The sequence below is a fragment of the Marmota flaviventris genome, chromosome 4 (genome assembly GCF_047511675.1).
Source record: "Marmota flaviventris isolate mMarFla1 chromosome 4, mMarFla1.hap1, whole genome shotgun sequence".
NCBI classification, from domain to species: domain Eukaryota; kingdom Metazoa; phylum Chordata; class Mammalia; order Rodentia; family Sciuridae; genus Marmota; species Marmota flaviventris.
Genome location: NC_092501.1, coordinates 138,504,034 through 138,517,300, shown reverse-complemented (window position 1 = coordinate 138,517,300; position 13,267 = coordinate 138,504,034). Strand labels below are relative to the sequence as shown.

The following is a 13,267-nucleotide window of genomic DNA, read 5'->3' as shown; positions in this document are numbered from 1 at the left end:
ATTGACTTTTTTCATCATTGTCTATTTGTTCTACTTTCAAGTAAAACCCTTTAGAAGTGCTGGAGAAGGAAGAGATTTCTTTCTTGGGACCAGTTTTCTTATGTCTTAGGAGTCAAGGAATGGAAGAAATAGTTGAAAATAAAGAAGGGAAGGTGGCAGTGGAAAGGATAGCATGCTGCCAACATCTCTCAGACAAAAAAAGGCAAGGGGTGGGAGGGTGAGGAAAAACTACAAGTCTGTCCTAGATGAAAAACTCTTCTAGGAACTTCTTCTAGACGGAAGTCTTTGTCCCTGACAGTTCTTTAATTCTTGACATCCTGAAACCCAGCAAATTTTTGTGGTATATATCCCTCTTCCTTCTAGTGTTTGTATCTTGCCAAAACATTGGTTCACATGTATCCAAATAGCAATTTCTGTCCAATACACCACAGCAGAAAGGTGCTCTTACTAGCTAAAATACTGAGAACATAGTATGTTTTTGAGAATTTCATGAGGGCATACTATTTTCAGTTGCTTTGCCTAGCACTGAGATTTCAAAGATGAGTGGTACAGTCTGGACTTGAAATTGCTTCAAGTTCTATGAAGGAAAAGCAAAAACATATAAAAGGCATTAATATGATAAATGCCCGAAGAACACGGACTTTCTATAACCAGAGCTTGAGAACCTAGTAAAATGAACTAATTTGAAGAAGACAGAAAGGGAATTCCAGGTCAAAGGAGCAAGTGATGCAAATACAAGGAGAGTCAGTAAAGACCTAAGGATCTAAAAGTAACCTGATATGACATTAAGTAAAAGTCAGGGGAGAGAAAGAGGACAATGGAGAAGTAGGTGTGAATAGATCATGAATGGCTTTGTCTGACAAATACAGAAATTTAATTTTCTATCAAAGATAATGTGAATACACTGAAGGATTTTCCCCATAGAACAGAGATATTATCAGATTTAGCATTCTGCAAGATATGATCAGATTTAACCTTTAAAAAATTTGCATTTTGGATAACAAATATGGGTATTTGCTGCCAAAAGAAGACGACCAGCTAACAGTGTATATTTCAGGTGAAAGATAACTGACCTAGGACAGTGGCATTAGGGATATAAATGCAAAGCGTTATGTTTTTAGAAATGTAGAAAAGATGGATTTGGTGATGATCAAAGTGTATTTAAGGGAGAGAACAGAAAATAGGGTGTTTCCCAGGTTTGTGACTTGAATGATGAATTGACTAAAGTTGCCTTTCACTAAGGAAGGAGATTTAAAATTCAAGACTTGATACATTTAGTTCAAGAGGCATCAGACCAGGTAATTAGAAATGTCATGGCAGCCAGAGACCAAGGACTCTCAGTAGGAGTATGAGGACTGAAGATGCAGGTTCTTGAGGTAGATCATGTGGAACTGGCCAGTCCATACCCTGTTGATCTCTGCCTAGGATACAGCTACCAGCATCAACAGATCCTCTTTGCTCCACACACATGAGCTGTGAACTAAACATAAATCAAAACCTACTCATGAATCAATGACCTCAGAAATGTGCCTGGCCTGCTCTTTCAGGTTGAAAGCTGAGAGCCAGAACCAGGGTAGTGTCATATTTTCAACTGGGGCCCCTGTGGCCTTGGATTACTTTTTAAAAGACTTCTCAGCTTGGCAACTTGGCCAAATTTATAGTTCACGCCTTGGGCTTTTTGTCATTTCTGTTGACATGGTCTAGACCATCCTTTAGCCATTTCATAGCCTATCTAGCCCATGTGATATTTTTCATAAAGATTTAAAAAACACATCTTCTTTGGTATTCACCATCTTAGGGACTAAAAGCTTGGTAAGAAGAAGGTATCTTTGTGCAAATTAGAAAAGGGGGCCCTTGAGTAGGGCATGTCGTTTATACATGGCAGCTCTGACCTGATGTCTATACTGAGATACCCGGTTCTTGTGTTTGGTGGGAGTATTTAAGCCCAGTGTTAGTCTTGAACTGTTTTTGTAACTCACTTATACTATAGTTACTGTTAACAACTATCATGCTTTACTTTGACCCTAGGGATTGATATCTGAGATAAATAGAAATGAGTTGTTCTACCATGGTACAAACCATGTTTGGAACTTCAGAAATTTGTACTAAAAGTGCCTTGAAATCTTGATAAGCAATGCTGTAGTTTGGATAATGTTCCCCAAAAGCACATGTGTTAAAGGCTTGGTCCTCAGCTTGTGGCTCTATTGGGATATAGTGGAGGTGGAGCCTAGTTGGAGAACTTCAAGTCATTGTGGGTCTAAGACCTCAGAGCTCTACTCTTTCTTCTGCCTATGAGGTGAAGGCTTCCTCTATTGTGCATTCATAACACAGAAACAAAAGTAACAGGCCAAACAACCACAAAGTGAAACCTCCAAAATAAACCTTCCATCTTTTTACGTTGATTATCTTAGATATTTGTTACAGTAATGGAAAGCTAATTAACACAAGCAATAAGACAATAAGCAAAAAGACACATACAATAAGACCTTCATATTCCATTCTCTGTGTAGTGCTAGCCCAGGGGGAACACTGTCTAAAGTTAAGAGGCCTTGCCCCTCAGTATTCAGCAATCACAGCTACATTAAAAAAAAGTATTCTTCAGGCATGCTCTACAGGACAGTAAATTTTACACATTAGATATATTATGGATAAAATTGGATTTTGCAGACTAGTCTGAGAAAATGACAATGATAATAAGTCACACAAATGAACTCACATTAGGCCACCATAAATCATAAATCTGTGCAGAAATATTTGTTTCTTATTTTGAAAAAAAAATTAGCCTATGGCAATCTTTCTCTATCAAGGAGACTCTAAGTTCATGACGTATTCAGAGGAACCAAAAATGAGCCAGCTTTTAGAGATTGTTCCCTAGAGTAGGAAAACAGCAAGAAAGCTTTCATAATCTATTATCCATTTGCCTAAGGATCCACAGGCAGAACACAATCAAGAATTCCTCTACCAAGGGGGCCCCTGCCTGTACTATGTGCTACCTATTTACAGGCAAATATCTTAGAAGGAATACCTATGACACTGTTGGTGGTGACAACAGATAACAGAAAAATATTTTCAGAGGCCAAAATGGATCCCAGTTTCAATATCTGAGGATATATATGTATCTTCTCCATTCCTTGTGTCACTAAGATGACTGAGGACTCAGATTATGATCTTATGAATGGGTTGGGAAATTAAATATTCTCCAATGTTTTTATATTATAACTTATATAGTTATTCTGTCCTTATCCTGAATGAACTAATTTGGAAATAAATCATCTGTCCAAGAATAATTATTAGCTTAGTGTAAAAATTTAAAAAAGGAATGAGAATTTAAAAAATTAAAAAGTACTATTAGGAAAACAACTAAGAGAGGTCCCAAATGCCTCTTTAATAAATTACATTCCCTTAAGAGGCAATAGGCAATGAACTATAGCATCACACTAAAGATAATGGTTTTCTCCTTTTTAACTTTCACTGTTAATCTTAAAAAAAAATCAAATGAAATGCAATAAATATTTTTTTCTTGGGCTAGGAATGATCTAAAAAGAAAGTTGAGTGTAAAAGTTTGATGTTGTCTATCATTCTTTACCGAAAGAGAGAATAGATAGGATGTACTATATTTTTCTTTTTTAATTTAGAAAACATTTAAAAAATAGATTTTACTTTTTAGAGACCTTATAGGTTCACAGAAATATTGAGAGGAATGTACAGAGCTTTCCCAAGTCTCCCCCACCTCCCACATGCATACATTCCCCCACCACAAACATTCCCCAACTAAGCGGTACATAGTTGCAACTGATAATCCTATATTGACACGTCGTCATACTCACCCCAAGTTCATTATTTACATTATTCACTCTTGCTGTTGTTCAAAGGATTTTTAAAACATGTATAACAACACGTATATACTACTATTTAGTTCTAAAAAGTAGTTTCACTGTCCTAAAAATTCCCTGCATCAGTCAAATGCTCTTCCCTCCGATTCTCCATGAATTTAGTCAATTTGAGTCCCAGAAGGTTAGAAGGTTAGAAGCAGCTCTCTTAGTTTATTCTCCGTCAGTCTATAATTTGGTTGTGACTACATTTGCTCGTGAAGAACAAAGATCTGCTGGGCAAACTGCTGGGCAATCAACGATCTTAGGAATTACTTGTTTCTCTTAACCTTGCCCATAACTTTGCAAGCAATCTCTTAAATTATCCCACTTCAGATAAGTTTTAAAAATTTCTCCTGTTTTCTGTCAGGATAATGCATAATGTTACCTTCATATTTACTCATAAAATTATTATTACTCTTTTACATCATAAAGTAGCCAGAGTATCATAAATCAAGAATTATAAGTACCTGTATAAAATCTTGTAAATTATTATTTAACATCCTTATACATCCAATACTGGTAAGGACTTAATATCTATTTTCAGATTCAATTTTTAAAGAGTGAAAAAAAAATTTAAATGTTCAGAAAAAAATTACAAATCTGATTAAAAGTTGCAAAATATCTGTAAGAAAGGCTGGTAAATTTTTCTTTATTTTTATTATATCAAAAACACAACAACAAATTCTCTGGGTTTTATTAATGTCCATTATTTAATTAATGTCCTGTAGATGTGTTCTGGACACCTGAACCATGGGAAACAAACCATCTTAATAGGAAGTCTTTTCTAATAATAGCCAAGGAAATGCAACTGCAGCATATTTTTCCACTTATACTGGAGAAATTAAATGAAGTGCATACAGTCCTTTACTCTGGCTCTACCTGTCACCTTGGATTAATCATTCTCCCTCAACAGTGAAAAGAAATTTTTTCTTATTTTGTAAATATTAATGACTACATAATGTTTGTAAATATTAACAACTTCACATATTTTCATTACAAATTCCCTCATGTTGTAATAAAAAATGGTCTACCATAATTTAAATTTAAAAACAAAATGAAAAGTAAAAAAAATCTGTGAATTTATTTTCCCTTGGTAAACAGCACTGTATAAGGGGGTATGATGCTCTTGCCAGGTATTTTGTAATAAAGCTCCTTACCTTAGTTTTTGGTCGAGCTCCAGTTGACATTTGGTTTGGTACACCATCAAGATCCTTGAAGTTTTCAGTTTTGTTCTACAATACTTTTTGCCCCTGATGTTCTGTTTTATAAGTAATCTCCAGGTTTATAGAATCCTACAGAATAACAAATTTAAGCAGGTTTTTTTCACATATAAATAACTTTTTCTAGACAATAATTCAAGTAATTACGGATGTATCAATAAAAATATATTTTAAAATTATAATAGCTTTGAAAATTAATATAAAATGTAAAAATATTCTTAAAGATTAATAATTTTTCCAAAGAAATTTATCCTTAGTGTAATTAGCACTAGTAAAGCCAGAAAACTTATTTATAAACTAAAACTAATTTTGAACTATCAAAGTACGATATAATACTATACTTGCATATTTGAAAACTTTTATAAATAGCAAGATCAAAGTGTTATAATTGTTATTCATTCATTTCTTAATTGACAAATAAATGCATACATTTATGGTATATGAAAAAATATACATTTATAGCCATAGAAAAATATATATGTAAAACATAACTTCTTTCATTTCTTCCATTGGTTTTTGTGCTGTTCAGTTTCTCCCACAATTGAATTTTGGCAATATATGTTTTAATATAACACTATTATATTTAGTCATTCAAATTTATTATCAGACTTAGACTCTTGCACATGTGAAAAGAATTCGATATTATAGCCACCTTGTTCTTAATTACAACGTTGAATTGGAAGGGCCTAGACTTTAGATTAGACAGACTCAACAGCGAGACAGATAAATAATCTTATTATATTAGATTTCAGCCTAATCATCACTGCTTCTGAGAAGTATTGCATTACTTCTGGTAGATATTTCCGTGTATTCCTGTACTACTTCTATTAAAACTTATGTCTAGCATTCTAATTATTGAATAATTAACTACTTCATTAAATTGTAAACTCTATGAAAGTAAAGACAAGCCTTAATTTACTACCAAGCACTTAGCAGTGTCTGAAACAGAGCAATCATTCAATAAATATTTGTTAAATAAACAAGTAATTATTTGTTTTCCGTGACTTTCTTTGTCCCTTCCCTAAATTTTAGTTGATTTTTACAGTTACCACTATGGTTTGAAGGTCCTCTCCAAAACTCATGTGGAAATTTCATTTCCATTATAAAAGTATTAAGATATGGGACCTTAAGAGGTGAGCAGGTGATGAGGACTAGGGCTTTGCTTTCATAAATAAATTAAATTTCATGTGGAAATTTCATTTCCATTATAAAAGTATTAAGATATGGGACCTTAAGAGGTGAGCAGGTGATGAGGACTAGGGCTCTGCTTTCATAAATAAATTAATGCCTTTATTGTAGAAGTGGATTTGCTTAAAAGCAGCTCCCTGTTGCTCTGTCAGTCTCTCATACATGCTTTTTTGCGCTTCCACCTTCCCCTACAGGATGCCACAGCTGGAAGGTCTTTACCAGATGTCAGGACCATGCTTCTGGACTTTCCAATCCCCAGAACCATGAGCCAAATAAACTTTTGTTTATAAATTACCCACTCTGCAGATATTCCAGTAAAGCAGAAGAAAACAGACCAAAACATGGTACTGGGAGAATAAACGAATGGTGAAGTATGCAAACTCAGTAGCTGGAGTGTTAGGTTCAAACCTAGGCTCTGACACTAACTAGCAGTGTAATCATGTAAGCAGTGTAAATTACTTTCCCTCTTTGTAAATTATTTGTAAAACTAGAATAATACTTTGCATTTCCTGGATTGTAAAGAGTTTATATGCATAAAACACTTTTAAAATACCTGTCACAGGGTAAGTGATGAATTAATATTAGCTATTGTTATGATAGTATATGACATGTAAATGGATAAGGGAATAATGGATCTGTAAAATAGATAAAATGAAGATATTCTCTTTGCTTCAGGAATGATCCTCTGAGGACCATGTGATGTGAGTTTTCAGTAATGGTAATCCTTTTCAGTGTTCTTTTAGAACCATTACAGAGGACAAGCCCCAGGGGTCAGAAGGAAAACACACAAAAACAAAAACAAAAAAACCTGTTTCCTTCTTTGTGGAAAAAAGTGACACAGTCAGAGAAAATTATTAGGTTTGGTTCCTTAGCGAAATTTTTCTTATATTTTTAGGTTCTTCTGAAACTAGAATTTTTAAAGTATATAATTCAAAGGGATTAATTTAATATCTTTTTTACTGCAAATAACTAAACAAGATTTCCTTCAGGCTTCATAACTCCATGGGAATTAATTTTTGATTAATAACATTTTTTAAAATTTTATTCTTTTCTCTGAGTCTTTATCCATTCCTTAATTTTTGTAGTCCATATATTATTCATACAATGCTTCTTCATTTATTCTTCTCCCCTGGCTACCCCCTCCACACACAGAAAAAGTAACACCAAAAAATTTTAAATGCTATCAATATAGTCATTTTCTAAGGTTGCTATGAATAGGTATAAACTCTAGAATATTAGACTTCATTGATGTGATAAATATCACAGAATATTTTCATCTATATACAAATAAGCCATGAAAAGAAATCAACTATGAATTACAGAAAATGAACAATAAAATTACCTTTCTAATATATGCCTAAGTTTTACAAGAAGAAAGCTTAGGAAAAAAAATTTCTAAGATATTCACCTTAATGCAAATATACTAAAAAATTATGAAGTGCACTACTGACTATCTGAGGCTGGGGAGATAAGGAGCAAATTCTCGACTCATTTCGTCCTTCTTTCAAAATAAAAGAAATATGAGAATATAAGCATTTAAAATAAGTTCTACTCTTCTAAAATTATGTTTTAATATTTATATAAAATTCAAAATTTAGCATGTCATTCTTTAACTTCCTCATTTGCAAAGAAGAATCCTACTAATTATCTAATTTAGAAACTGAAGACTAAGATAGTAAACTTTCTAGAGGAAAACAAAATATTTGTATTTTTAAAATTCATGTATTAAAATGTTTAGAATATTAACCAAAATATTTCCTTACTTTTTGTCAGTTAACTGAATATTAATATCCAAAATAATGTAATAATTAGTTTGGGATTTCCAACTATAAATGAAGTTAAGCTTAAGGTCAGAGTTTAGCATATGCTGAACATTGTCCTTGTTATTTATTTTCATGTAGATTTATCTTACATGTCAAAAAAAAAGTTTGTGTAATTAACCTTCAGAGAACATTAAAAACATCATGAAAAAATGTAATCATATGATAGCTTTTCCCAAGCTAAGCTAAAATAATTTGCATTGAATTAATCTTTGTCAATATTTCTAAGTCAGTTCTTCCTATAATGGAGACTAATGTACTTACTGCTGAATGACTAAAAATATATCACAGAACTCCAGATCTGAGAAACAAAGAGGCCTTCCAGTTTTTCATATATTCTATTCCTTCTTTCCCTTCTCACTAACTACCATTTATTTAGTGATTTAACTTAGTGTAGTGAAAGCAGGTTGCTGTCTATATTCTTATCATTATTCCTCTTATTATTTTGTCTGTGTGACCTCGCAAGTTACTTGTCCTCTCAATGTCTCTTGTCTCATTAAGGATGTTATCAGAACCTACTCATAAGGTTTTATTTGTTACTTCCCACTTTATTTTTAGCTCATATTTTACCCAAGACACAGCCAGGTCTTCAGGAAGCTAAAAATCTAATTATGTTATATTTTCTGTGAGAGCTATGGACTATATCCTTTCTGATGGGTGAAGTACTATTAAAAAAATCAACAGGGATCCAACATGAACACACTAAGGAGAAAGTTAGAGCCATGTAAATCGAGAACCCAAATCCATTGACAATGGATATAGAACTAATGGAATAAAAATGAGATGTGAGAATACAAGGGGATCACATTGATGTCCAGTTCTACCTAGTTACATATAAAACACACTTTTGAAATCTCATGCTTTATTTTTCACTTGTATATAGTTAATTTAGTTATCTTCATGTTTCACTCACTTAAAGGCTTTCTTAATAAAAGCACATCTTTGGAACCTCCCAATTCTTGTCTCTTCTCATTTAAACATCCATTCATTCACTCATATGCCAAGCATTATCCAAGTACAATGAAAGCAAAAGTGAATTTCACACATTTTCTTAAAGATTCTCATCTAGGGAGAAAGGGTCGTGTAGACAGATAATATTACAATCCAAACTATGTACCAAATGGTATGGGAACATAGACAAAAGAGCAAATTATTCTGCCTAAGGGAAAAGGAAAAGTTCATGGAAGAGGTAACCTTTAAACTCAGTTTTGAAGGATAAATAGTACTATTTCAGGGGTAGAAAATCCCAAAGGCATAAAAGCACACACACACACAAAAATACAGCATATTCAAGGCACTGTGAGGATTTTTATCTGACTTCATCTGATGGTGCCTAGGGAACAATGGCAGTAAATGATGTATGAGGGTGAATGGGGGACCCCCAGATAAAGAAGTCAAACATTAGGGAGTTTGACTTTTTTGCTGTAAGTAATGGGAACGCTGTGGATTCTATTTTTATGGTTGTATTTTACAAAGGAGAATGTTAAAAAAAATACAGGGAGACTGTATAAATACCAAAAAGTTTTATGCATGGATAATAGTCACCAGTATTCCAATATTTCTTAATTTGAGATTAACTTTCCCTTACTTTTGGCTCCCTCCTTTGTATATGTGTGCTTTTTCAAAATAATATCTTGGTTTTACAATAGATACAGGAAAGTACACAAAACAGATGCATGGCTTAATAATTTCCCCAGTGATGCTGATCTTTATTATGAGGACTAAAAAGAAAGCTCTGGGCACAAATGGCAGCTACTATTATGCTCTTTCTTGATACCAGTCTGAGAGATACCCTAGATGCATACTTCATTATAAGGTAGTTCCCATTACATGAGTGTCTTTTTTCTCTAATTACTCTAACTTTCTAAAACGGAAGGACATATCTTATACTTACTTTATATTAATCATAATACTGTTCAGAACTTTGTATATTTAAAATTTCAAAAATAATTGATGAATGATCAATGAATAGAAATAAGTAGACCTATAACATCACCATAGAAATGCTTTGGGACAGGCAAAGAAAAATCTAACAATAAACTTAAAATCACACCTTTTGTTATCTGAGTATACTTTTTACTTTCTCTATATTCTCAGATTTCTTACTATGAATAGAATGTTTCATTATTTATGTCCTAGAATCTTCTACCATAAACTGTTAGGCCTTTAAAAACCGTCATTTTGAGGAATCAGGTTTTTTAAATATCTTCCTTGGACTGGTATGCAAGATTAATGACAGTCCATAACTTAACTGGATGATAACACTTGGCTATGTGTAAAGATGTCTCTAAGTTTTGTAAAAATGCTCCACAAGACAAGGAAAAATAGTAAAGACAGAGTGTAAGTTTTCTGGGTGATTCAACAAATAAACTTCGGAGTTCAACATAAAAAAAATTCACTTATCAATTATTTAGTCATGAATCCTTGTTTTAAAGATGTTTGAAACCATGTTTGATGTTTTTTAATGCCTGCATTTTGTGATAGTGTACAATGATATAGAGAAAAAGATCATTTTCTAACATTTTTTTAAGAGAGAGAGAGAATTTTTAATATTTATTTTTTAGTTTTCGGCGGACACAACATCTTTGTTTGTATGTGGTGCTGAGGATCAAACCTGGGCCGCACGCATGCCAGGTGAGTGCGCTACCGCTTGAGCCACATCCCCAGCCCATCATTTTCTAACATTTATTTTATACATAGAATACATAGTAGAAATGTTAAAAGTGATTATAGAGTTTCAGTAGTCTTTTAGATATATTTTTCTTAATTTAGTAACTAAATGTCTACTGTAAGCACCATGAGAGTAAGCACTCTGCCTGTTTTGTTGTTGTTGTTTATTTGGTACCAGGGATTGAAGTCAGGGATGCTTAAGCACTGAACCACATCCTCAGCCCTTTTAATTTTTGAGACAGGGTCTCACTAAGTTACTTAGGTCCTCACTAAGTTGCTGAGGCTGGCCTCAAATTTGTGATCCTCCTGCCTCAGCCTCCTCAGCTGCTGGGACTAAAGGTGTGCATCATAATGCCTGGTTGGATTGTGCACACTGTTTTAACATTTATGTTATAAAACTTAATTTTATTTCATTGTTATGTAAATTATGATCATCTGCTATCAAACTATTCACTAGAGATCAAACATTGACTCCAAATATGGAAAGTGAAGAAAATTAAAATGCATGGTTTTCTCAATGAAAGATCTCATTTTTTTCTAATTAATGATTTTTCCAAATTATGGACAAATATGAGAAGCAAAATGAGTTGATTACAAAAATCAGAATATGGTTAGCAAAAATAAAAGTTAAAAAAGCACAGAATAGAAATTTTAGCCACAAACCTTCCTTTTGGCTTAATATTGATGCTTTAAAAACAGTTTAGAATCATTATTTAACTGTAATAATTTCAAATTAATACACTTAAATAAATGATATGCTCTATTTTAAATTGCACCACAGAGAATCAACTGCAATCAATGATGTATTATATTTTAGTAATATAGAACAAAAACCTGAAAGCAGAAAATTGAAAGTCAGTTTATTCTTTTGATTTTTTAAAATAATTCAATTATATGAATGAAAGAGCTATAACAAAGGCCTGCTTTAAAAGGGGAGGGAGTTCTTCAATATAGTTAGTTGTTTTGGACTAAGGTCAAATTTATTTTGAACATAAAAAACTTATATTCTTTCTCTTATCACAAAAGCTGGAGTAAATATGTTCCAGCCCTCAATAAGACTATTTGTGCTCTGGGGATAAAGGGAACTTTGCACCCTTATTTATGGCTTCTTCATATTTCTCTATAATAACCCCATTCAGGGAAAGAAAAGGCACATTTGTTTTACTGATTCCATCTAAGCACATTATAAAAGGCAAGATAACTGCCAGAAAATCTATACTTAAACTATTGGAATGTGGGAGGATTGAGCAATCCCATATAGAACACATAGAGGTCAGACTTAACATCTCAGTTAGGCTTCATCAGGATGTGAAATAAGAGCATCTGGTGATTTCTGAGACATTAATAGAGTAGGGTTATGGGAAAGTGACTCTAGGTTTCACATTTCCTTTCTCACTGTGTGCATGTAAATAAATTCAATATATATGAGGTTAAATCTGTGACACAGAATACTGAAAATTGCAGAGGTGAACCAGGATGGAAATGGTGAATAAGATGACTAAATTGTTTGCCATTACATCACATACCATTATATCATATATATATATATATATATATATATATATATATATATACACACACATTTTATATATATATATACATTTTATATATATATAAAACATCATTCATATATGATATATATATATATATATATATATATATATATATACACACACACACACACTCATATAACATAACACATATTGATACTGAAAATTGAATCCATGTGTATTTTTTTGGTTTTTAAAATAATTTTTATTTTTTAAAAGTAAATTGTACATTACAGGAAAAAAAAAAAAAAACAAGCAAAGAACAAAGTCATCCAGTCACAAGAAGCTTAGTTGGACGTGTCCCTCTAGGTTGTGTGCATATATACACAATATAATCCATGTGTATTTTTAAAGTAAGGAGATGAGGTAATTTCAACAGTGCAACATCATTTGAATCATTTCTGGTCAATAAATGTAAGAATGTTCCAAGCTGTATTTGTTTATTCTATGGGCTGTGAAAATGAAAATGAACTTCCAAATGAAGAAAGTCAAGCTCAGGGAATAGATTATTGGATTCTCAAATATATTTTCTTATCACAGGAAAATCTCCTATTGGATATGAGAATGTTTTAAATTACTTGTTCTTTATATACTGCATAACTATTTTGTTCTCTTAGTAGGGTAAGAATTAGGTAGACAATAGGGATGGGTAGACATAATAACTAAAGCTGAGTGTCTTGTGTTCAAGGAGATTTCAAGTCTATCTGGATGGAGAATCCTAAGGGCAAACTTAAAAGGGAAAACCTGACAGAAAGCCCTTCAATGAATAGTCTACTATAAAACAACTTCATTTTCCTCTTTAAGGAAAGAAGAAATTGCTTCTGTCATCACACTGAACAGGAGAACTTTCATTTTATGTCTGATGACAGTCTTTCCTCCAATCCCTGTAACAAATTAATTATTAATATGCTGGAGCAGATCTCAGGTCTCATTTTGTCATATAGCCT

General features: G+C 32.6%; 1 protein-coding gene across 2 annotated transcripts in view; it reads right to left on the bottom strand.

Moving 5' to 3' along the window:
• Stard13 (StAR related lipid transfer domain containing 13) overlaps positions 1-13,267 on the bottom strand; it is a 483,007-nt gene that overhangs the window by 335,288 nt on the left and 134,452 nt on the right. For both annotated transcript variants that reach the window (XM_071611546.1, XM_071611545.1), the window contains one exon: positions 5,030-5,164. In XM_071611546.1, the coding sequence (XP_071467647.1) occupies positions 5,030-5,059 (30 nt within the window). In that variant the 5' untranslated portion in view covers positions 5,060-5,164. The remainder of the gene's footprint in view (positions 1-5,029; positions 5,165-13,267) is intronic.